The sequence below is a fragment of the Strigops habroptila genome, chromosome Z (genome assembly GCF_004027225.2).
Source record: "Strigops habroptila isolate Jane chromosome Z, bStrHab1.2.pri, whole genome shotgun sequence".
Classification (NCBI taxonomy): Eukaryota; Metazoa; Chordata; class Aves; order Psittaciformes; family Psittacidae; genus Strigops; species Strigops habroptila.
In genome coordinates, this window is record NC_044302.2 from 69,199,756 (window position 1) to 69,219,385 (window position 19,630).

A 19,630-nucleotide genomic window follows, 5' to 3' on the forward strand; every position below is an offset into this window, starting at 1 on the left:
TGATGCTTGGAACAGGCACGTGGCATCATGAGTCTTCTTCAGGACATGGGCTCTGCTCCTGCCTGAAGGGCTCATGCGAATTGAATTTGGTGATCACAGCTCATTTCAAGCATGTCGCAAATATCTAGAGCTGCCATAATGACGGTCGAGGATTGAATAGGCACAGAGACTGGTCAGTCTTTCAACCACAGAAGTGGTGGCCTGATTACAAGGCCTGGAGATGAACGGACAAGATTTACTGCTGCACTGTTTCCCTGAGCAGGTAGATTGGCTCCTTTAACAAATGTGTCACCTTAATACTTTTCATATGGGCTAAATTCACATGAGGTTTTTTTATTGGTTAGGGTTAAATCGTTAGAGAGGTAAACCAGTGTAAAGCAATATAAATAACTGGATCACAGTAAAGAAGAAATGTATTTTATTTTGAAGCTATGGTTAATCCCAAAGGCCAGTTTTTAAATAGAAGTGCAAATATGAATATATGTTTGTATGCTGTCTTTTAGAAGTGTGTTTGGAAATGAAACCCGAAGTTCTATAATCTACATGCAGTTGTTAAATAGCAGTAGGTAGTAACCATAACTATATGCATTTATTTTTTTTTCCCATGCTTAGGTGACTGCTTGAAAAAGGATGTCCTTGATATTTGTGCGGAAATTTGTTGTAAGATTAGTGTGTCATTAGGCAACCTAGTTTTCTTCTCCATGTTACCAGGATATTGACTTTGCATCCCCAAAAAGTCACCTGGTTCATAGATCTTGAAAGTGTCCGAAGCTATGTTTTTCTAGTTGAATGGTATGTGGGAGAAATGGCAGGATATTAATGATGAAAAAAAAAATCTATTATTCTTCCTTCAGCATGGGAGATTGTGTAGCGGAGACCACATCTTGAAAATTGGTGATACAGACCTAGCTGGAATGAGCAGTGAGCAGGTGGCACAAGTTCTGAGGCAGTGTGGAAATCGAGTGAAACTGGTAATTGCAAGAGGTCCTATTGAGGAGCCATCTCCACCAGCAGTCCCTCCAGGTACGCCAGTACCCACCTCCACACCTGAGAAGCAGGTAAGCAGCAGTGAATATATTTAACTCATGGAAAACTTTTATCTCAAACTTCCTTTTCTTTTAATCACTATTGGAATGTCTTTCATAATTATGTTCTCAAAAGCCAGGATTTTCTTTACCACTAGTGTTCTCAGCTGACAGTCTGGAAGCATTTAAATGTCATGGGTCCACGATGCAAGGAACTATATGCTTGAAACCTTTAGGGATCAAGGCTTAGGACTTCCATAAGTATGATCAGAATAATGTCTGGTTCTGGGTTGCTTGTGATTGTGCAGTACTACATTGGGAACAACTGAAGCCATACAGTCTTTTCTTCAGACAGCACAACCTTGCTTTTTTGCATTTCTCTGTCTGCCTGTCCTTTTTCTCTCCAGGAACATTTCTTATTTCTGTATCATTGCAGCTGTCTATCAGACAGTTCCTCCGTGTGCCAGCCAGCCCACAGATGTTGCTTCTTTCCTACATCACCTGGCATTGCTTGTTTGCTTGACATCTTCCAAAAAAAAAAAAAGCCAGCCAGCTGCTACTCTTATTCCCCCGCTGATGATTGTATTCTCTGTGCTGTTACTCTCCTACGACTGTCAGCCACTTAAAAAATGCTGTAAATATTATCATGTCCTGTCAGCTCAGAACCTCTACAAAATAGGTCATTTGCACGTTAGCAGCAGAGCCTGGTTTCGTGGGAGCCAGGAAGAGTAGCATTTTGTCACATATAGTTATGACCAGATACATTTGAATGTGAATATGCAAAATGAATAAGAGAGGAGAAGGGCGGTTGTTTTTGAGCCTACAACTAGATAGAATTTACACCTTACAGAGGATTTTTTTTTTTTTACTTTTTTATGTTTTTTTTTTCTAGACCTTTTCTTTCCAGTTACAATTTACATTTTCAAATAGGTCACTTTGAAAGAAAAAAAAGCCTTAACATTTTTTGCATGATTACCATTATTTTTCTTATGTCAATTGTAGTGGTATCTGCGGGAAACAAACAAATACTCAATCCCTCTTCTATGGCTAAAAGGCATAGAAAATTAATCCTAACATGGAGTCCTCTGAGCATTTAAGAGGATAGACAGACTCCTGTGTCTCTCGGCACTCAGAGGCATGAAAAGATGGATGTATTTTAGATAAAGGGATCAATATTGAGCCCAAATATTATTAGTCTGAAAAGCAGTGCTCTCAAAAGAGAAGCTGAATTTGGTACTTTCATCTGTGTAAATTTCTTCATTATTTGCCTTTCTGGGTTATATGATGCAGTGTTGAAGGCTGTATCTGCAGCTGTAAGATTTGTAAGATTTCTTCTGCCGAAGAAATAGTTCAAAGCTACCAAGTAGCAAAATTTGACTTTTTTGCCACCTTCCTTTCCATTTCCGTCCTTTTAAATACTTTGTTCCTGGTACATCTCTCCTGGCTGGAGGCAGGCTTATTTTTAGTTTCTGCCTGCACAAAGTCTTGTTCTTGGAGGTAACAGGATGGTGCTGCAAGCCTCATTAATGCGGGTCTGGAATGAAGACGATGTTAGAAATAACTTGGTTTGTTAGTTTCTTCCTGGCAAATGCAGGATGGGTGAAGACTTCATAGTGCTCTTAAAGCTATTATTGAGAGCAGAATGGCTTTCCGAAAGGGGTGCTTGCCATCATTTCCTCTGTAGATGTCTTATAATGTAAAAATTAATGAGGTTATAGAAATCGGAGCAGATTTTTAGTGGTATTACCTGTGGCAAATATAATCCTGTATTATCAAGCAGAGAGGCAGTTAAAGCAGTAGAAATTTATTTTTCTTATGTCTGACTGTGGGTTTGGGTGGAGTTGTTCAGATAAAGAAGTGGATAAACAGTACTACTGTTTTGGCAAGTAGCTTCGTAGCTCTCCTGAAGTAGTATTTTTTTTTTTTGGCACATGTATACTCATCTAGTCAAACTGGCTTTAGTTAGTATCTGGATGGTTGCTGTATTGGCATTTTAAAAAATACTAGCTGCTATTTTGTCATGCAGAAGAGACAGAATAAAATAGGAGTAGAGCAAGATCTAGATAGACTTATACTATATTTATGAATTGCCATTTTAAATATGTGCTTGAATATTGATGTCCATTTATATATAACAAAATTCAAGCCTTTCATAGGTGATCATATAATCATACATATCAGCTATGGAAGTGGCTAGTTAACTGTTTCAGACAACTAAGAGATGAAAATTTTCTTGAAAAAACTATTTTAAAGTTGAAATTAAGTTTCGGAAGTTGATTTTTATTTAACTACAAAAGCAATATTGTAGAAATGGGATTTTAGTATGTATTGTGCTTTTATTAACAATAAATAAATGAATTCATTACCCCCAAAATTCTTTGTTATTGGTATTCAGAGGATTATAGTAGATACTGGTGGAGATTGTAATTATTTAACTAGCTGGAGGTATAATTGCTACTTTCTAAAACAGAATATTTAAATCTTTCAAAACCAAACATAATTGCCTCACTGGTAATAGCTTTTATTATGTTTTAAACTTGGCATGCGTAGCAAAAGATAGCTGTAGTTATTGAACTGGAATTTTAACAAATAATATGCAAAATACAATTTTGATCTTTTTTTCTTCTTTTTAATAACACAGCAATCTAAAGCTGATTTTGAGGAGGTCCCAGAAGATTAGCAAGCTACATATTTAATGTTTAAGCATGGCTTATGTAACTTACTGTAGAAGAGATTAATTGTTAAATTTGTACGAATTTCACCAGTCTTCTTAATCATCAAATAATGATTTTGTAGGTTAGAGAGTAATATCCCAGGGTAGCAGAGTGGGGAGGGCATGACCTGCATTGCCTTACTGTGAGGAATGTTACCTATGTTTAGTTTCTCTGCTGAACACCAAATAAGAGCAGAATCAAAGCTGGTGCTTTCTTTTTTTACGTTTGTGTCTGATTTACATGCTAATGGCATCAAAGAATGTGATGATCTTTAAAGAAAAGAAAAGCTTCTTTTCTAATCACTCTTTTCTTATTAGGCAGATGCTTCTGTTGATAGCTGCGAAGATGGGGAGAAATTTAATGTTGAACTCACTAAAAACAACCAGGGATTAGGAATAACTATTGCTGGTTACATTGGAGACAAAACGTCAGGTATGATCGATTCCTGCAGTTTACTGTACAATCCGCTGCATAGTGTGGTATATGTGCATCAAAGACATAATTTTAGTTTTGATATAGCACCTCTAAAAAAAGCTTTGCCATCTAAAATCTTTTTAAGGTTTTTAAAGAATGAGGCATTATTTTCCTTTTGTGAGAAGGACATTCAGTTTAGAAGCAATCAGTTTTATTATAATGTCCCACCTCAGCATTTTTTAATTAGTTTTTATATTCATTCTTGGCTAAACCTTGTGTTTATATGTTTTTGCAAAACAATTCTAAGATAGAGCTATTTTCATTCGAACTAGCTGGGCTTTTAAAATTACATTTTCATTTTTAAAAGGCTTTTACAGGATAATGCATTAGTATTGCAAGTAGTTTTAGGAGGCATTGTTGTTATTTTTTAAACAATGTGTATAGTACTGCTGACAGATCAAGAATTTTTTAGTGACTTCTGGATAAAGTAAATGCATGTTGACCTCCAGGTTGTTTTAGCCAACAAATAAGTTTATTTAAATAAATAAATGCAACAGTGTTTGTGTACAGTTGTATATTTTTACCTTGTGATTTCCATTACATTTTCCAGAAAAATGATCCAGAACTCTGTTAGGCCCCCCTGCGGGGGATTTAGCAAATGCAGTACTGCTAGGAAGGCACAATTGTCAAATGTTCTGTAAAATTTCTCAAGAAATGTTGGTCTGACTTATGCCCATGTATATATTGTTAGAAAAAAATATAGGAATAGATATAGACCATATTACAGGCAGCTTGTAGGCACAGGTTATTGGCTGTGAGATGCAGGACCAAATTTTAACAATCTGCTCCATCGGGCAAGATGGTCACAGTTTGTGGAAGTCGACTCTTCAGCAGCATCCAGTTGAATCTTTAAAAGGCACATTAAACATGTGGTTGATCTAATAGCATATTTTAATTGATTGAAGTCTTTGATTTTAAATGCTGCATGTAATTGCATTAGAAAACATTCTTGCCTCTCATTCTTTCATGTCAATTAACTTTATGACTTAATAAAACCTGGGAAAATAATAGCGTAAGAAAAAAACAGAAAAGAATTGTCAATTTTGTGACTTAAATATGTTTGTAGTCATATTCTTCCTAAGTTGAATATAGTTGTTAGAGGAAAACAGATTTAGCTCTCCGTGCTAACTTTTATTATATTGAAGCAATTAAATATTGTTATTTTCTGCATTTGGTTATCCACTCATGCATTTTCTTAAGCAGTTATTAAGTACATAAAAAATACAAAATTTACCTGGTTAATAAACTAAATTTTCTGTCCTGCAGTTTTAAATCTGACTGAGTTAGAGATACATTTTATGTTGATGTTGGTTTCAACATTTAGATTAAAATAAGTTAGAATATTTCTTCTTTTGCATAAAGAATTGGGAATTTGGCATTTTAAGATTTTGAACGAAATCTGGTCCAATGCAAGATTAATCAGGCTCATCCTTTTGGAAAATAACAATGTATATGTTTTACTTATTAAAATAACCATCTTGGTGATTCTTTCCTTATCTTACCTGGAGATTGTGTTTTCTTTCTTTTTCTGCCTTTGGCTGGTGGCATTAGTTGGAGATTGTTGCATTATTTAAATTGTTTCTTAACAAATCAATTAGTTTAATTTTCTGTGTTTCTTCACCCCAGAACCTTCTGGTATCTTTGTGAAAAGCATTACAAAAGGCAGTGCTGTTGAGCATGACGGCAGAATCCATGTGGGAGATCAAATTATAGTTGTAAGTAAACACAAAAAGAAATGAGATCACTTCTCTGTAAAATTCTGCTTCTTTAAGTTGTAAAGAAAAGCTTATATAGTACTTGTTTAAAACAGTTAGGATTGGTGTTGGAATGGTGAGTCCTTTTTTTGACTACTTGATCACATTATGCTACCCATGTGAAACTCATGTTTCTTAAAAAAAAAATCTGTATTGTATGTGTGCATCTTATCAGTAAGAGCTTTGAGACTGCCTAGTAAAGGCAAAGTTTCAAAAGTTTAGTTCAAATTAAGCAATTGTTTTCAAAATTATTTTTAAAAGTATGTCATTAAAGTTTTAGAGAAATATTTTCAGAGAAGAAAATATTTTCATGCATAAAATGTTAGTTGTGTGGTGAAAATCAAGTCATGAATGCAGGAACCACATTTTCGTGGCTGTCATAGATCTGTCCTTGGATTTATGCAAAGGCAGCACTAAGAACAACTTATAGTCTCTCTCCAAGTACAAATTTGCCTGCATTTTTGTATGTGAAAGTATATATGGCTTTTATAAGGATTTAAATGCTGAGTACAAATGGTTAAAATTGTGTTCCAAATTTTGATTTCTTCTTCCTACTGCAGATGCAGAAGGAGAAAAAGATTTGAGTGACCTCAGACAAAAGAATAATAAATACTTTTAAAATATGGTTTGCTTAAGTGTGGAGGTATATAAATAACCCCATTTTTAATTACTTAATATTTAGAAGAGCACCAGAGTTAGAAGAAGTTCAGAGAAGGGCAACAAAATGATTAGGGGTCCAAAGGAAGTCATTCTCCATGCAGAAGGAATTAAAGGAACAGAATATGTATGTTTTATCGATATGCTGAAACAACTACAGGAGTCAAGAAATGTATTAGAAGTATTTCAGAAATTGAAGGCACTGGGCGGGGGGGGTGAGACAGAGAAAGAACAGGATAACGAAGTTTGCATGGAGAAGGAGAAAAAAAGTGGCGTGTATTAGGGATACCGGGATGAAATCAAGCAATGCCTAAGTCTTGAGTTTCAGGGAAAAAAAAGATAAATTTAGAGATAATATGGTAGCTTCAAACAGAAGAGGCTAAAATCTTGTCTTTAAAGTATTAAAATTATGGACCAGAGATAACAGAGATTACATCTGGTTGGCTGGGGCAGTGTTTCATTAGGAAATTGGACTTCACAGTGTTCAGGTTTCACTGTGTCTGAGATTACTTGGCCTGGGAATGTCTGTGCTCTCTAGTTTTTCCTGCCACAGTAGGTGGATGTGTCTTCCCTCACTCTCCCCTCCCCAGCTCTCCCAGCCATGGCTGTGTTGGTTTATTCACCCAGTATTTTCTCCTTGGAGGTGGGGATGGCTGAAAGCGTCAAGTAGGCAGGCTGCACGATGTGCCCTGTACAGCGTGTGCTTCATCCTCTCCCACTTCCCAGTGCCTGGCCCCACTGTGGTGAGCACCCAAAGAACTTCTGCCCACTTTGCTGTGGTACTAGTTGTGACCTAGCTGTGGGGTAGTCCAGTGAAAGTGCTTGCTGTATCCAGTGTTTTAAGTCATCCAGGTTTTTGTTCTTGTCCCTCCGCTTGCTTTGTGCTCAGGCTAACAGACGCTGAGAGCTCACCATATTATTTTCCTCTGGACATGATATTTTTTTTTCCCTGGGTCATGTTGTGGGTTGAAAAGCTGCTTAATCCTGCAGGTGGATGGAACAAATCTTCAGGGTTTTACTAACCAGCAAGCAGTTGACGTTTTGCGGCACACAGGACAAACGGTTCGGCTCACTTTGATCAGAAGAGGGTTTAAGCAGGAAAATCATATTCAGCCCCAGGAGGACTTCAGTGCTGCTGTTGAAAAGGACTTACTGTTCCAAACAAGGGATAGTAGCACAGCCAAAGGTAATTAAAACTGGCTTTGCTTTAAAGTTGTCTTGAAACACTTTTCTTCTCAATTGCAAACTGGAAATAAAATGGGCCAGATTCATTCTGGGTCGCTGTTACTGATGGCAGAGCTGTTGTATGTGAGGGGAGAATTCGGTCTACTATGGTTTCATTAATCTTTTAGACACAGTGGTATTATTTGCTACATTTTCAAAGTGAGCAGTGAAATCTCTGCACTGCATTGCATTTCTGGCTGAACTGCTTCAAGACTTTGATCCTGCAAATCTTCAAATGGTGAGAAGGCAGTGGGTGTTTTATTTGTGCTCAAAGGCGAGAGCTGCATTCAAGAGCAAGCAAAGAGATACCTTCCACAATGAGCAAAAGCAAGTCTGAGTTCCTTTCGCTGTCGTGTCAGTGTCACAAGCTCAAGGTATGAGAGGATTGGCCTACATCTAGAGGTTATTAATAATCTGATACAGCATTAGCTATTTTATATGTACAAAGTTCAGAAGGTAATGACCAATATTAATTTGCTGCCACTGAGATTAGTGAAGCCTAATTTTAAACTGTGCACATGTTGAAGTGTATGTGCCAGACCTTTAAAGTCAGTATTTGAACAGAATATCTGCACAGAGGCTGGATGCACAGATTTTTTTCAACTACTTGTGTTACATATAGGTTGATGTCAGCAGAAATATATGACAATTTGTAGACTGAGGCATAATCCTCATTTTGCACAATATTTTAAAAGACCCAGTAGTATGTTATCTGTAGGGCATCCTCTCATTCCCACCTTTAGCAAAAATTACAGAGGAAATGCTCAGAAAGTGCTGTTTCTCCAGCCTAGAAGTGTTCAAGACAGCTGACAGCCAGCAATGTACCTAACAGAACACACTGTGGTAGGAGAGGCTTTCTACAAGTGAAAAGTCTGTCAGCTATACGTATGTCCAAGTCTGTAGTATTTTCATTTTTCAGTGTCAGCTTCCTGAATTGCACAAAGGAAAGGGGGGGGGGGGGGAGGGGAGGTAATACTGGAGTGCTAAAGAATGTTATATTTATGTATTTTCCTGTACTTTCCTTATAATCATAGGGATGCAGCTACTGATAGTTGCACTTTTTTTCTTGCTTCATTAAAAAATCCATTGGAGAAGGCAAAGCATTGACAGATGACACAGTGTCTTTAAGATGTGGCATTTTTTTCTGGGCCCCTCATGCCAGATTCCATTTGCCAAACATGGATGCTCTGAAATACAGTGGGAGAGTCCGTGCCCTGAGGCGTGCCTGTGCGCTTGATGAATATTACAACACATAAAATAACTGAAAAGGTTTCTTCCCTTTTTTCCAGATAACAGTGAAACAGAACTGGGAACCCCATCCCTGCCATGCAGTGCCGGTGCGGCAAATACTGGGGAGGACGTGAAACAACAGGAAAAAGGTTCTCAACGTTTTAATATTTTTTCTGTGAAGACACATGTGGGTGTGTTTACACAAAGATCAGGTGTTTTGTGTGCCTTTCCATCTTATTTGTGCTGTAGGTGAGGTACATCTAGAAAGTGAAAGTAGTCATACATGTGTGCATATACATAAGTGCCATAAGATCATTGACTACTGTATGTGTCAAAAATGTCACAAGAAGCAGTCTGCTTTTGCTACATGCTCAGCCCCCTGTATAGTCTAGTTTTGAACTTCTACTCTTTTTAGTCTAGTTGTGTATTAACCTTTTTCCCTCCTCATCACCAACATGCCTTATCTTTCCAACAGCCTGCAGCTGCCCATCTGCAGTTCCAGGACTCATGCCTCTTCTGATAAATCTTCCTTTTCACAGATTCCTTAGTTTGCATGCATTTAGAGTCATAGAATCATAGAATGGTTAGAGTTGTAAGCGACCTTAAAGATCATCTGGTTCCAACTCCCCTGGCACGGGCCAGGACACCTTCTACTAGACCAGGTTGCTCAAAGCCCAGTCCAGCCTGAACTTGAACACTGCCAGGGATGGGGCAGCCACAGGTCTCTGGGCAACCTGTGCCAGTGGCTCACTACCCTCATAGTAAAGAATTTATTTCTAATGTCTAATCTAGATGTATCCTCGTTCTGTTTAAAGCCATTCCACCTTATCCTGTCACTACACATCCTTGTAAAAAGTCCCTCTCCAGATTTCTTGTCAGCCCCGTTAGGTCCTGGAAGGCTCCTATGAGGTCTCTCCTGAGCCTTCTCTTCTTCAAGATGAGCAAGCCCAACTCCCTCAGCCTGTCATATGTAGTGTCTTGTTAAATGTGCTGTGTTTGCTAGATATTGTATCTAAATACAGCTTTTTATTGTTCCCTGCCCTAGAATCTAAACACTGTGAATGAGGGGAAAATGAGCAGGAGGAAAGTATTTCTCTGTTTTTTTTTTCAGCCTGCAGATAAACTTTCAACCAAGTTAAGAGTTGCTGCAGCTTGCTGCCTAGCCTGTCCTTGTATTTTTCACAGCATCATTACTTTTCTCCCCCGCTTGCCTTCCAATTTTATTGCTGCTCTTTAGCTATTAGAATTATTTCTCATGGTTTATGTGCAAGTATGGGAATCTATCAAAAAAAAAAAAAAAAAAGCTAGGACTTGCATTCTCTCACTGCCCTCTAGGGCCTAGAGTTTCAAAAAAATCTTTCACAGTTGTGCTTATAGTTTTGAAAATACAATACAAAACCTCCAGATTTTTTTTGAAAACTTTCCTTGGATACTCTGCGAAATGCAGAGTCTTCCAAAAGGATCAGTATGCAGTATCCCATATGTAAGTATTTCACCCATTCCCCTGTATCAGTCTGATCAGCCTGCATACAGCCTGGTTTAACAGGTGCCTGGGGCACGCATGTAACTTCTTCATGTTCTTTGTGGCCATTATCTTGTAAAGCTGAATTAAATTCACTAAACATTGAGGCTAGTTTAAATACATGTCCTTTCTTCCCAGCCATGCATACTAAACCTTTTGACTGAACTTCATGTCTTTCGAAATAGTTAGTTTTGGGATCTAATGCTATCTTGCAAGTTTTTCCTGTGACGAACCGAAACCTGGTAAGAAAAAACATGTGAAGTTTTTAGTCATATTTAGGAGAGCTCTGGCATCGTGGGAATGGTTGTGTAGTCTTGCATGGTTCACATACTTTATCAGTTACATGGATAGACAGAATATTTTATTTTTTGTCACAGTAATCTCAGACATAACTTTTAGATTTCCAGCTAACTACTACAGAAGAAGGAGCTACAAAGGCAAAGTGGCAGAGAATTATGGGTACGAATTATGAAATAGTGGTAGGTAAACTTTGATCACTATTATTAAATGCCTTTTGATCTATCCACTTATTATGTTGCTAACATAGAAATATGTTTGTATCATATTTGTTCCTTTATTTATAAAAATCATACATATGCTCCTTAATCTGTTGATTTTATTTTGATTATTAATTTTTAATACAGAGAAGATTTTTTCTTTATTGATTTTAGCAAAATTACAGGCTTCTTAGGTTACTGTTTCTATGAGTATTGGTTCACAGACTTCTTAGCTTCAAGAGGATGAATGTGTATTAAAGAAAAAAATAATATTTAAGGTGAATTTTAAAGCTCCCTTTATTAACCAAAGCTGAAATGTCCTACCCATTCTGCATATTGAATAAAATGCTTAATGTAGTGATTTAAATAACACATAGGACATTTACTATAGATACAATTGAAAAGCAGTATCTGAGTTTAGGACTTCACTTCAAAATTATATGCCAGAACTGTAGTCTCTGCAAATGTATACATTTTTAGATATATCGTTGTCATATACAATTATCACTTGTTTATGACACGAGATCAAAGTTTCCTGACTGTCCCCATTACACGTGACAATATTTCTGGTTTCTCATTTCTGGAATATTCACCTCGTTTTATGTAAGTTGAAACAGAAGGTAACAGGTATGGTTGTAAATATGTCAAAAGTAACAATTTCTCAATCTTTTTTTAGGTGGCTGTAGTTAACAAATTTAGTGAAAGCAGTGGGTTAGGGATAAGCCTTGAGGCTACAGTAGGACATCATTTCATCAGATCTGTCTTACCGGAGGGGCCAGTTGGACGAAGTGGCAAGCTGTTCAGTGGAGATGAGCTGCTGGAAGTAAGAAAAAGTACTACTGTATCTTTGTCTGCGTTCAGTAAGGTTTTTGAGCAGTCACTTGCGTCTCACAAGTTACGACTTTGGGAATGTAGCATACCTAACTGCCTACTAGCTGTAAACAGAAGTGCTTCAGCAGTCATTTCATATGTGCTTATGCATATCTATGTGAATGCATACACTTACATGCATTTGTCATCTGATAGCTGATTTTTCAGATAGTTCAAAGTCACCAAAACAGTATACCTAGCAGAAGCATTAAGATTTAATTGGAATATCCCTACACAGTGTGGGGACTTGTCATGGTTTAACCCCAGCTGGCAACTGAGTACCACACAGCTGCTTCCTCACTCCCCATCCCCTCAGTGGAATGGGGAGAAGAATTGGAAAAAATGTAAAACCCATGGGTTGAGGTAAGAACAGTTTAATAATCAAAATATAATAATGAAAAGGAAAATCACAAAAAGAGAGAGAGAACTAAAAAACACCGAAAACAGCAAACAGCAGTGATGACAGTACAACTGCTCACCACCTGCTGACCAATACCCAGCCCTACCCAAGCAGCAATTTGCCCTTCCAGGTAACTCCCCCCAGTTTATATACAGCACAGTTTATATACATGGGCATGACGTGCTGTGGTATGGAATACCCCTTTGGCTAGTTTGGGTCAGGTGTCCTGTCTCTGCTGCTTCCCGGCTTCTTGCGCCCCTCCTCACTGGCAGAGCATGAGAGGCTGAAAAGTCCTTGATCAGGGTAAGTGCTACTGAGCAACAACTAAATCATTGGTGTGTTATCAGCATTGTTCTCAGACTAAAGCCAAAACACAGCACTGCACCAGCTACTAGGAAGAACATTAACTCTATCCCAGCTGAAACCAGGACAGGATTAAATACCTGTTTACTTTTCAAAATAATTTTATTAGAATTAAAATAGTAATTTGTTTCACATGAATACAAGAAAAATGAATTGACACAGTATGGGTGTTTGTAGGGTGGTGTCATGTAGTTTATGAGGCTATACATTCAGTTCAAAATTTACCTTGGTGCTAATTCTGAGCACAAAATTGAGTAGAAATTAAGGGTTGACAATGTCTGTTAGCATGGGTTTTTCTTGTGGTTTTTGGTTTTGGTTTTCTTTTTTCTTTTAAATGAGGTGATTAGTGGGTTGGATTTTTTTTTTTTCTTTACTCATTTTTGTTCATTGTGCTTCTAAACACTGTGTACTTCTAAACACTATGTATTCTTTATTTATTCAGGTGAATGAGATATCTTTGCTTGGAGAAAACCACAAGGATGTGGTCAGTATCTTGAAAGAACTGCCTATTAAGGTGACAATGGTGTGCTGTCGTCCGGTAGCTTCCCCCATCACTCATCCAGAAGTACTGGAGAGTCTAAGTCTATCTGAGGTTCAGCTCACAGAAAAGGTATTTTGTCTTAAAATATCATTGGGAGAATGACTGTTTCCTTGAGAAAAATAGCAGGTGCTTGTACAGGATCAGACTTGAAACCAGATAAATCAAATGAGACAAATTATGTTCATCAGCTGTACTTCAGACCACCAGTCATTCATGGTAGGCCATGGGCAGAAATACTAGATGCAGGTCTATCTATGTCTATCTAAGTACTTAGCTTCTGTTGTTCAGGTGAGCTGTGGGGGTATAGCAAACTGAACTGTGTGTTCTTTAGAATACAAATATATTCAATCTGGTTTTGAATTTCTGGTGTTTGTGCAGTGCAGAACTGTATGTGCGTTCACTGTCAGAAACACATCTCTCACTTGTAAGTCCAGATCTCTGGGCAGCATGACATACTAGGCATGTCAGATTGGCCTGTAGTATAGTGTACAAAGCAATAACATTTCTATGAAGAGAGACACAGTTAATTCTGAGTTCTGGGCAAGGCACCAAATTCAGTTTATAGTTGCTATGCTTTTCTATGAAAGCAAGTGAAGAACATACGTATGTGTATGTATGAGTATGTTTTCTTTTTTTAAATGTTCTGACTCCTGTCAGTGCTGTTATATTTAGAGCAAGGCATATTTTTAGACATACTGTATAATAGTAGATATTTCCGATATATTTGAATACATGTACTAATGAAGTTTTCTGAAGGTTTTAGTTTGACAGAAATTCCATTTTGTAAATATTTTTTCTAGTGCGTACTTTCATATACTTGTAGCATAACTGTTTTGTTACAAGGACATGTGAATTTTGTGTTTATCAAACTTGTTTGTTAATTCTGCTGAGTACTTTCTCTGTGTTTAGAGATGCATCACTTAGTTTTTATCTTGTTTATTGGGAACAGAGTTTTGTCTATGCAGACTCACAAAGATTTGTATTTTATTGGTGAACATTCACTTTTTCTCAGGCTCACGTAGAACTTGGATTCATTGGCTCTTCTGACACAGAGGGAACAGCTTTGGAGATAGCTGACGAGGGTCAGAGTATGGAAGAGGTGCAAAGCTCTTCTTTGGCAATGTGGGAAACAGAAGTACAGCACATTGAGCTGGAGAAAGGGAGTACAGGACTTGGATTTAGCATATTGGACTACCAGGTAACTTTTGCACTCCTTTCTCTTTGCAGTCCAGAATACTTCCTGTTGGATCTTACAGTATGATCTATGTACTTATTTTAAGGGTAAACATTAATGGAAACCAAGCAATACAGTAAAGCTAAATGGTTATCACTATTGGTATCACTGTACTATCTAGCACTGTTGATATCCTACTAGCTAGATTACTTATATTTCTTACTGTGTTAAGACTGCAGATGATAATGGTAATTCTGGTCCAAAAAAATAGATAATCCATTAATATATAGTAGGGTCTTCAGAAAGCTGATCTTCTAGTGCCCCAGGGGCAATGAATGATGTAGTCAGAATATTCAGGCATTTACTCATGTATTTTCCACCTGCAGTGAGGTCCTTAGGGCAAGATCCAATAAAGGACTTAGGTGCTTAAAGCAGGATTTACTAAAATCCAGAACTGTGATTCTGAAATCCCTTGCTTAGCTGCTGTCTGTGCACGACATGCCTAAATGCCCCCATTTGTTTTGTGTTTGACTTCAGAATTCCTGAGTATCTCAAGCTGTGATTCTTGGTGTTATCCCAATGAACAGCTCAGTTGCTTGTCCCCAGCTTCAACTTGGTCACGATCCCAGGATCCTGGTTAGGATCCTCCTGTTCCCAGTTGTCACAGTGGATAATTTTTATTCTGACTTTTAAGTAATTTCTCTTGTGGTCAGCATAGGCTTTTGCTGTTTGGTGGTGCTGTAGGATCTGGTCCCCTCTCAGGTATCTCCTGGATCTAGTTCCTAAGGGTATATTTGCATCTGGAGGTCACTTCCAGGTGAAAATTATGCCTTCAGAGCATGGTTTAGAATTAATCTATGCCTCAACAGTATTTTGTATTTGCACACGGATAAAAGTGAAGAGCAGAGTAGTTCAATAATCTGAAGCATAAAGGCATAGTCAATTATGTGTTTCATGAAACAGTGATTACTCTTTAATGTGTTACTCAAGATGCTCTGGAGTGAGACACCATAGCTGAGCCTGAGTATGTGAGGTCCACATCAGCACAAAGTAAAGTGTATGTTTGCTTCAGCCTCTTCTGAAGCGTTGACACAAATGGTTTTTGTCTACTGAATTTTGTTTATGGATAGTAATACTGAAGGGTTGTGGGAACTACCTTAATTTGTTGAACATATTTTGCAAATGTGAGTTTGATCATATCCTACAGCTCTTGTCAGATTTCTGAAACTTACCTTTTTTGGTGTTATATTTGTGATTTGTCCTATGGTCTCTTCTTTGACATGTGGTTAAAACATTTCAGTTTGTCACTGAAGTTTCTGCTTTCATCTGAGACTGTGAAAAATAAGATTACAGTGAGATTCATCTTTCTATTTTGCTGTTTCAATCAGATTTTCAATTAATTTTCAGTCAACAGTGATTAAAGGACAGTTATGTTCATACTTATACATTCCTTGTGTTTTATACAATAGCAGGCCTCTAGGAAAGTCTACATAATTTCTTACCCCAGGGAAGACTATCACATAAACTACAGAGGTGATTTTTTTTTTTTAACCCAAAAATGTGTCATGTGTCATCTAAACTGACAGTGTAAATACTTGTTAAAATAGTGAGGAAGATGTCAGTGTTCAGGCTTAAGCACTATCTCCATCAATGCTAGTTTGTGAAGTGTTTTATTGCTCCATGGCATTCTTCTTACTGCATTAACTGCCATGAAGTGTTAAAGATCTCCTTGGTGTCCCTCCCTCCCTCTGAGCTTCTCTCTCACGCTAGCTTTCAGCAGTCTCCAGTTCCTGTGATTTAGGGTGCTGCTTTGGTGATGTCCATACTTTCAGATGTACATTTTGGCACAGAAACTTACTATAGCTGCATGCCAGTTTGTAGATGTTTGCTTTTCTTTTGTTATCAGTAAAGCTGGTCCATTATTACATTTCTGGTTTTTTTTCTGTGCATGTACGCAATTGAATGACCATGTGTTGGAAGTATTAACATGTAATGATGTTGCTTGTGAAGTAATTCTATAAGAACGATGCAAATATGTTCACCTCTGATAATTGTTACTATAGAATCATATGTTTCTGTTACTATTGTTTGATGATAGCATTTTTATAAAAATCAGTGCACTGGAGGATGGGGGCTTCAAAGCAGTTTTCTTTTTCAAAAGCAAACACCACTTTGTTGTGTCCTGTTGATTAGAGTGCTATATTGGTATGTTCCTGTGTCCCATAAAGTGTTTGATTAGGCATGCATAAGGACTTGCCTCTTAGAAAGTACTTGCTCAGCTGAGCAAGATCGGGTGCCATGGAGTATAAGAGTTACTGAAAATAAATGTCATGTTCCACCAGAGTGCATGTGTTAACTTGCCCTGGTCTGCACTGCCCAGCTGTATTCCCAGACCACTGAGTGTAAGAGAGGATGAAGTCTGCAACACTTTCATTGCAGTAGGAAGTATTTGAATTTTTGGGGTGTAATTACTCATTGCTGTGCAAACATCACTCCACAATTTAGCAGTATTTTATGCTGGAGATACATTATGGGACATCACCTAGAAAGGAGAAATAATTTTTACATTGAAGAGTTAAAAATAGGTGGAAGTATTAAACGTGTGGGCAGTATGGACAGCAGGGTAGGTATGTTCCCTGCTGGGGGTTCATCTGAAGCAGAACTCCAACTTCCTTGTTGGGTTAATAAAAGCTCAGCATAAAAATGAGACTTTCAAGATACGAAAGTGTAAATAAAACGAAATGTTTTTCTTTCTTTTATTTAATTAGGATCCTGTTGATCCAGCAAACACTGTAATTGTGATTCGCTCATTAGTTACTGGGGGAGTGGCTGAGCAAGATGGCAGACTTCTTCCCGGAGATCGGCTTATGTTTGTCAACGATATCAACTTGGAAAATGGCAGCCTGGAGGAAGCAGTACAAGCGCTGAAAGGAGCCCCAACAGGAACAGTTAAAATAGGAGTTGCCAAACCACTGCCTGTAAGAATTTGGGAATTGGATGGGTACTTTCCTTTTCATCATTTAACCTGGTAAATAATGATCCTGACATCTGCAAACACTCTGTGTGCTTTGGAGTACAGCTGGGTGGCTGAAAACATCCAGAAGCTGTCTTTAACATATTCCTATATCTCCTTGCATGTAGGAGTGGCCTGTGTAGTGTACGGCTAGCGCAGTGATTGCAGGACCTAGCACACCCATCTTGCAGCTGGGAAAACAGCAAAGCATCTTTCAACCAGCAGTCTTTCAGGGCTGGCATAATTTTGTACACTTTACAGGATTCTCTGAATGTGTGAGATGGTGATGTAAAGTCATTTGTATGTGGTTTGCCTGGAATTTGCCTATTCCTTTGTAGCTTTTGTATTTAGACTACATGCTTTATGTTTAAACAATGGTGAGTAGTCTTCAGTTCGTATAGCTGATTATTTTAATATAGCTATAAATACATTCAGGCTTGACATTAGAAGGTAGTCTGTAACAATTAGAAGAGTGAGGTTGAAGGAGACCTAGGATTACTGAGATAGTGTATCAGTAAGGATGCCAGTGTACAGTGTACTTCCTAGTGTGTTAAATTAAAATCAGTAGAATGGCATTATCAGAATACCCCTTTGGCTATTTTGGGTCAGGTGTCCTGTCTGTGCTTCCTCCCAGCTTCTTGTGCCCCTCCTCACTGGCAGAGCATGAGAGGCTGAAAAACCCTTGATCAGGGTAAGTGCTACTGAGCAACAACTGAAACTTTGGTGTGTGACCAGCATTGTTCTCAGACTAAAGGCAAAACACAGCACTGCACCAGGTACTGGGAAGGAGAAAAAAAAAAACTGTTGCAGCTGAAACCAGGACATACACTTAAGATGTCACTCTAAAAGAGAAACTGCGTGAGGGTTTTGTTTCTGTTCCCAGCAGTTTGTAAACATGCAGCTTTTGCACTCATGTATTATGCTTATCAGTTACTTAATCACTGGCTTCTTTGTAGTACTGGATGAAGACACCTAACATCAAGTTATGTTGGAAAAACTACTAGTTTATAGTCAGAATTGCATTTTGTCCTTTGGAGCCTGTTCCACCTAGCAGATACAATCTTAAAATACGTATGGTGGATGCAGTGACCAGCAGGTCAAGGCAGGTGATTCTGCCCTTTTACTCTGCTCTGGTGAGACCCCATCTGCAGTACTGTGTCCAGCTCTGGAGTCCTCAGTACAGGAAGGACATGGACCTGTTAGAGAAGGTCCACAGGAGAGTCACAAAAATGATCAGAGGCATGGAGCACCTCTCCTATGAGGAAAGGCTGAGAGAGTTGTGGTTGTCCTGCCTGGAGGAGACCGGGAAAACCTTACTGTGGCCTTTCAGTACTTAAAAAGGGCCTGTAAGAAAGATGGGAGAGACTTTTTAGCAGAGCCTGTTGTGACAGGGCAAGGGGTGATGGTTTTAAACTAAAAGAGGGGAGATTCAGGCTGGGTGTGGTTCTGGGCAACCTGATCTAGTTGAAGATGTCCCTGCTCATTGCAGGAGGTTGGACTAGATGACCTTTGAAGGGTCCCTTCCAACCCAAATGATTCTATGATTCAGTCTCCTTGCCTTCTGATAAGATTACTCTGCAGCTAGCAAGGCTGTAAAGGCCTCTGCTATTAAGCCCTTTCCCTGGTGGCAGTTTTAGTATATGTTTAGTAAGAGCAGAAATTGAAGATGAGTTTTGACTAAGCTGTCAGCTCTGTGGTGTAACTGGACAGTCCTTTTTCTTTATGTGGGACTGTAAAATGAGATGTGAAGCTGAATCAGTTCAGGTAAATTGGAAAAAAAGATGTTTCTTTACCTACCCACTGCTGTGACTAATTGAAATGAACTCTTTGCTCCATTTGGAATTCATTTACCTCTCTGAACCCCAACACAAAACGCACTGTGCACGTCTTGTGTCCTGGCCACTCATCCAACTCCGAGCTTCGTTCTTTCTGCAGCTTTCACCAGAGGAGGGCTATGTCTCTGCTAAGGAAGATTGCTTTTTCTACACTGCCCAGTCACTTGAGGAGGAGGGGCCAGCTGATGCAGCCCTCTTCCATGCTGAGCTGGCTCTGGTTAGTGGCCCAACTTACCAAAGATTTCTTAAGTCTTTGCACTTTGTAATGAAAGGGGTTGCTTTGTCACTGCTGATGCTTATTTTTAGTGTTTACTGTCACCACATTATTCATCCACTG

General features: G+C 38.4%; 1 protein-coding gene across 23 annotated transcripts in view; it reads left to right on the plus strand.

The window, feature by feature from the left end:
• MPDZ (multiple PDZ domain crumbs cell polarity complex component) overlaps window positions 1-19,630 on the plus strand; it is a 111,570-nt gene that overhangs the window by 22,628 nt on the left and 69,312 nt on the right. For 20 of the 23 annotated variants that reach the window (XR_003995072.1, XM_030512217.1, XM_030512215.1 and 17 more), the window contains 11 exons: window positions 855-1,058; window positions 4,057-4,171; window positions 5,840-5,928; window positions 7,615-7,810; window positions 9,138-9,227; window positions 11,000-11,079; window positions 11,774-11,920; window positions 13,173-13,340; window positions 14,284-14,469; window positions 17,214-17,423; window positions 19,394-19,510. Coding sequence is in view for 22 of the 23 variants with exons in the window: in XM_030512217.1 (XP_030368077.1) it covers window positions 855-1,058; window positions 4,057-4,171; window positions 5,840-5,928; window positions 7,615-7,810; window positions 9,138-9,227; window positions 11,000-11,079; window positions 11,774-11,920; window positions 13,173-13,340; window positions 14,284-14,469; window positions 17,214-17,423; window positions 19,394-19,510 (1,602 nt within the window). In the remaining variant the exon portion in view is untranslated. The remainder of the gene's footprint in view (window positions 1-854; window positions 1,059-4,056; window positions 4,172-5,839; window positions 5,929-7,614; window positions 7,811-9,137; window positions 9,228-10,999; window positions 11,080-11,773; window positions 11,921-13,172; window positions 13,341-14,283; window positions 14,470-17,213; window positions 17,424-19,393; window positions 19,511-19,630) is intronic. The other 3 variants (XM_030512228.1, XM_030512229.1, XM_030512232.1) reach the window with 1 other exon arrangement.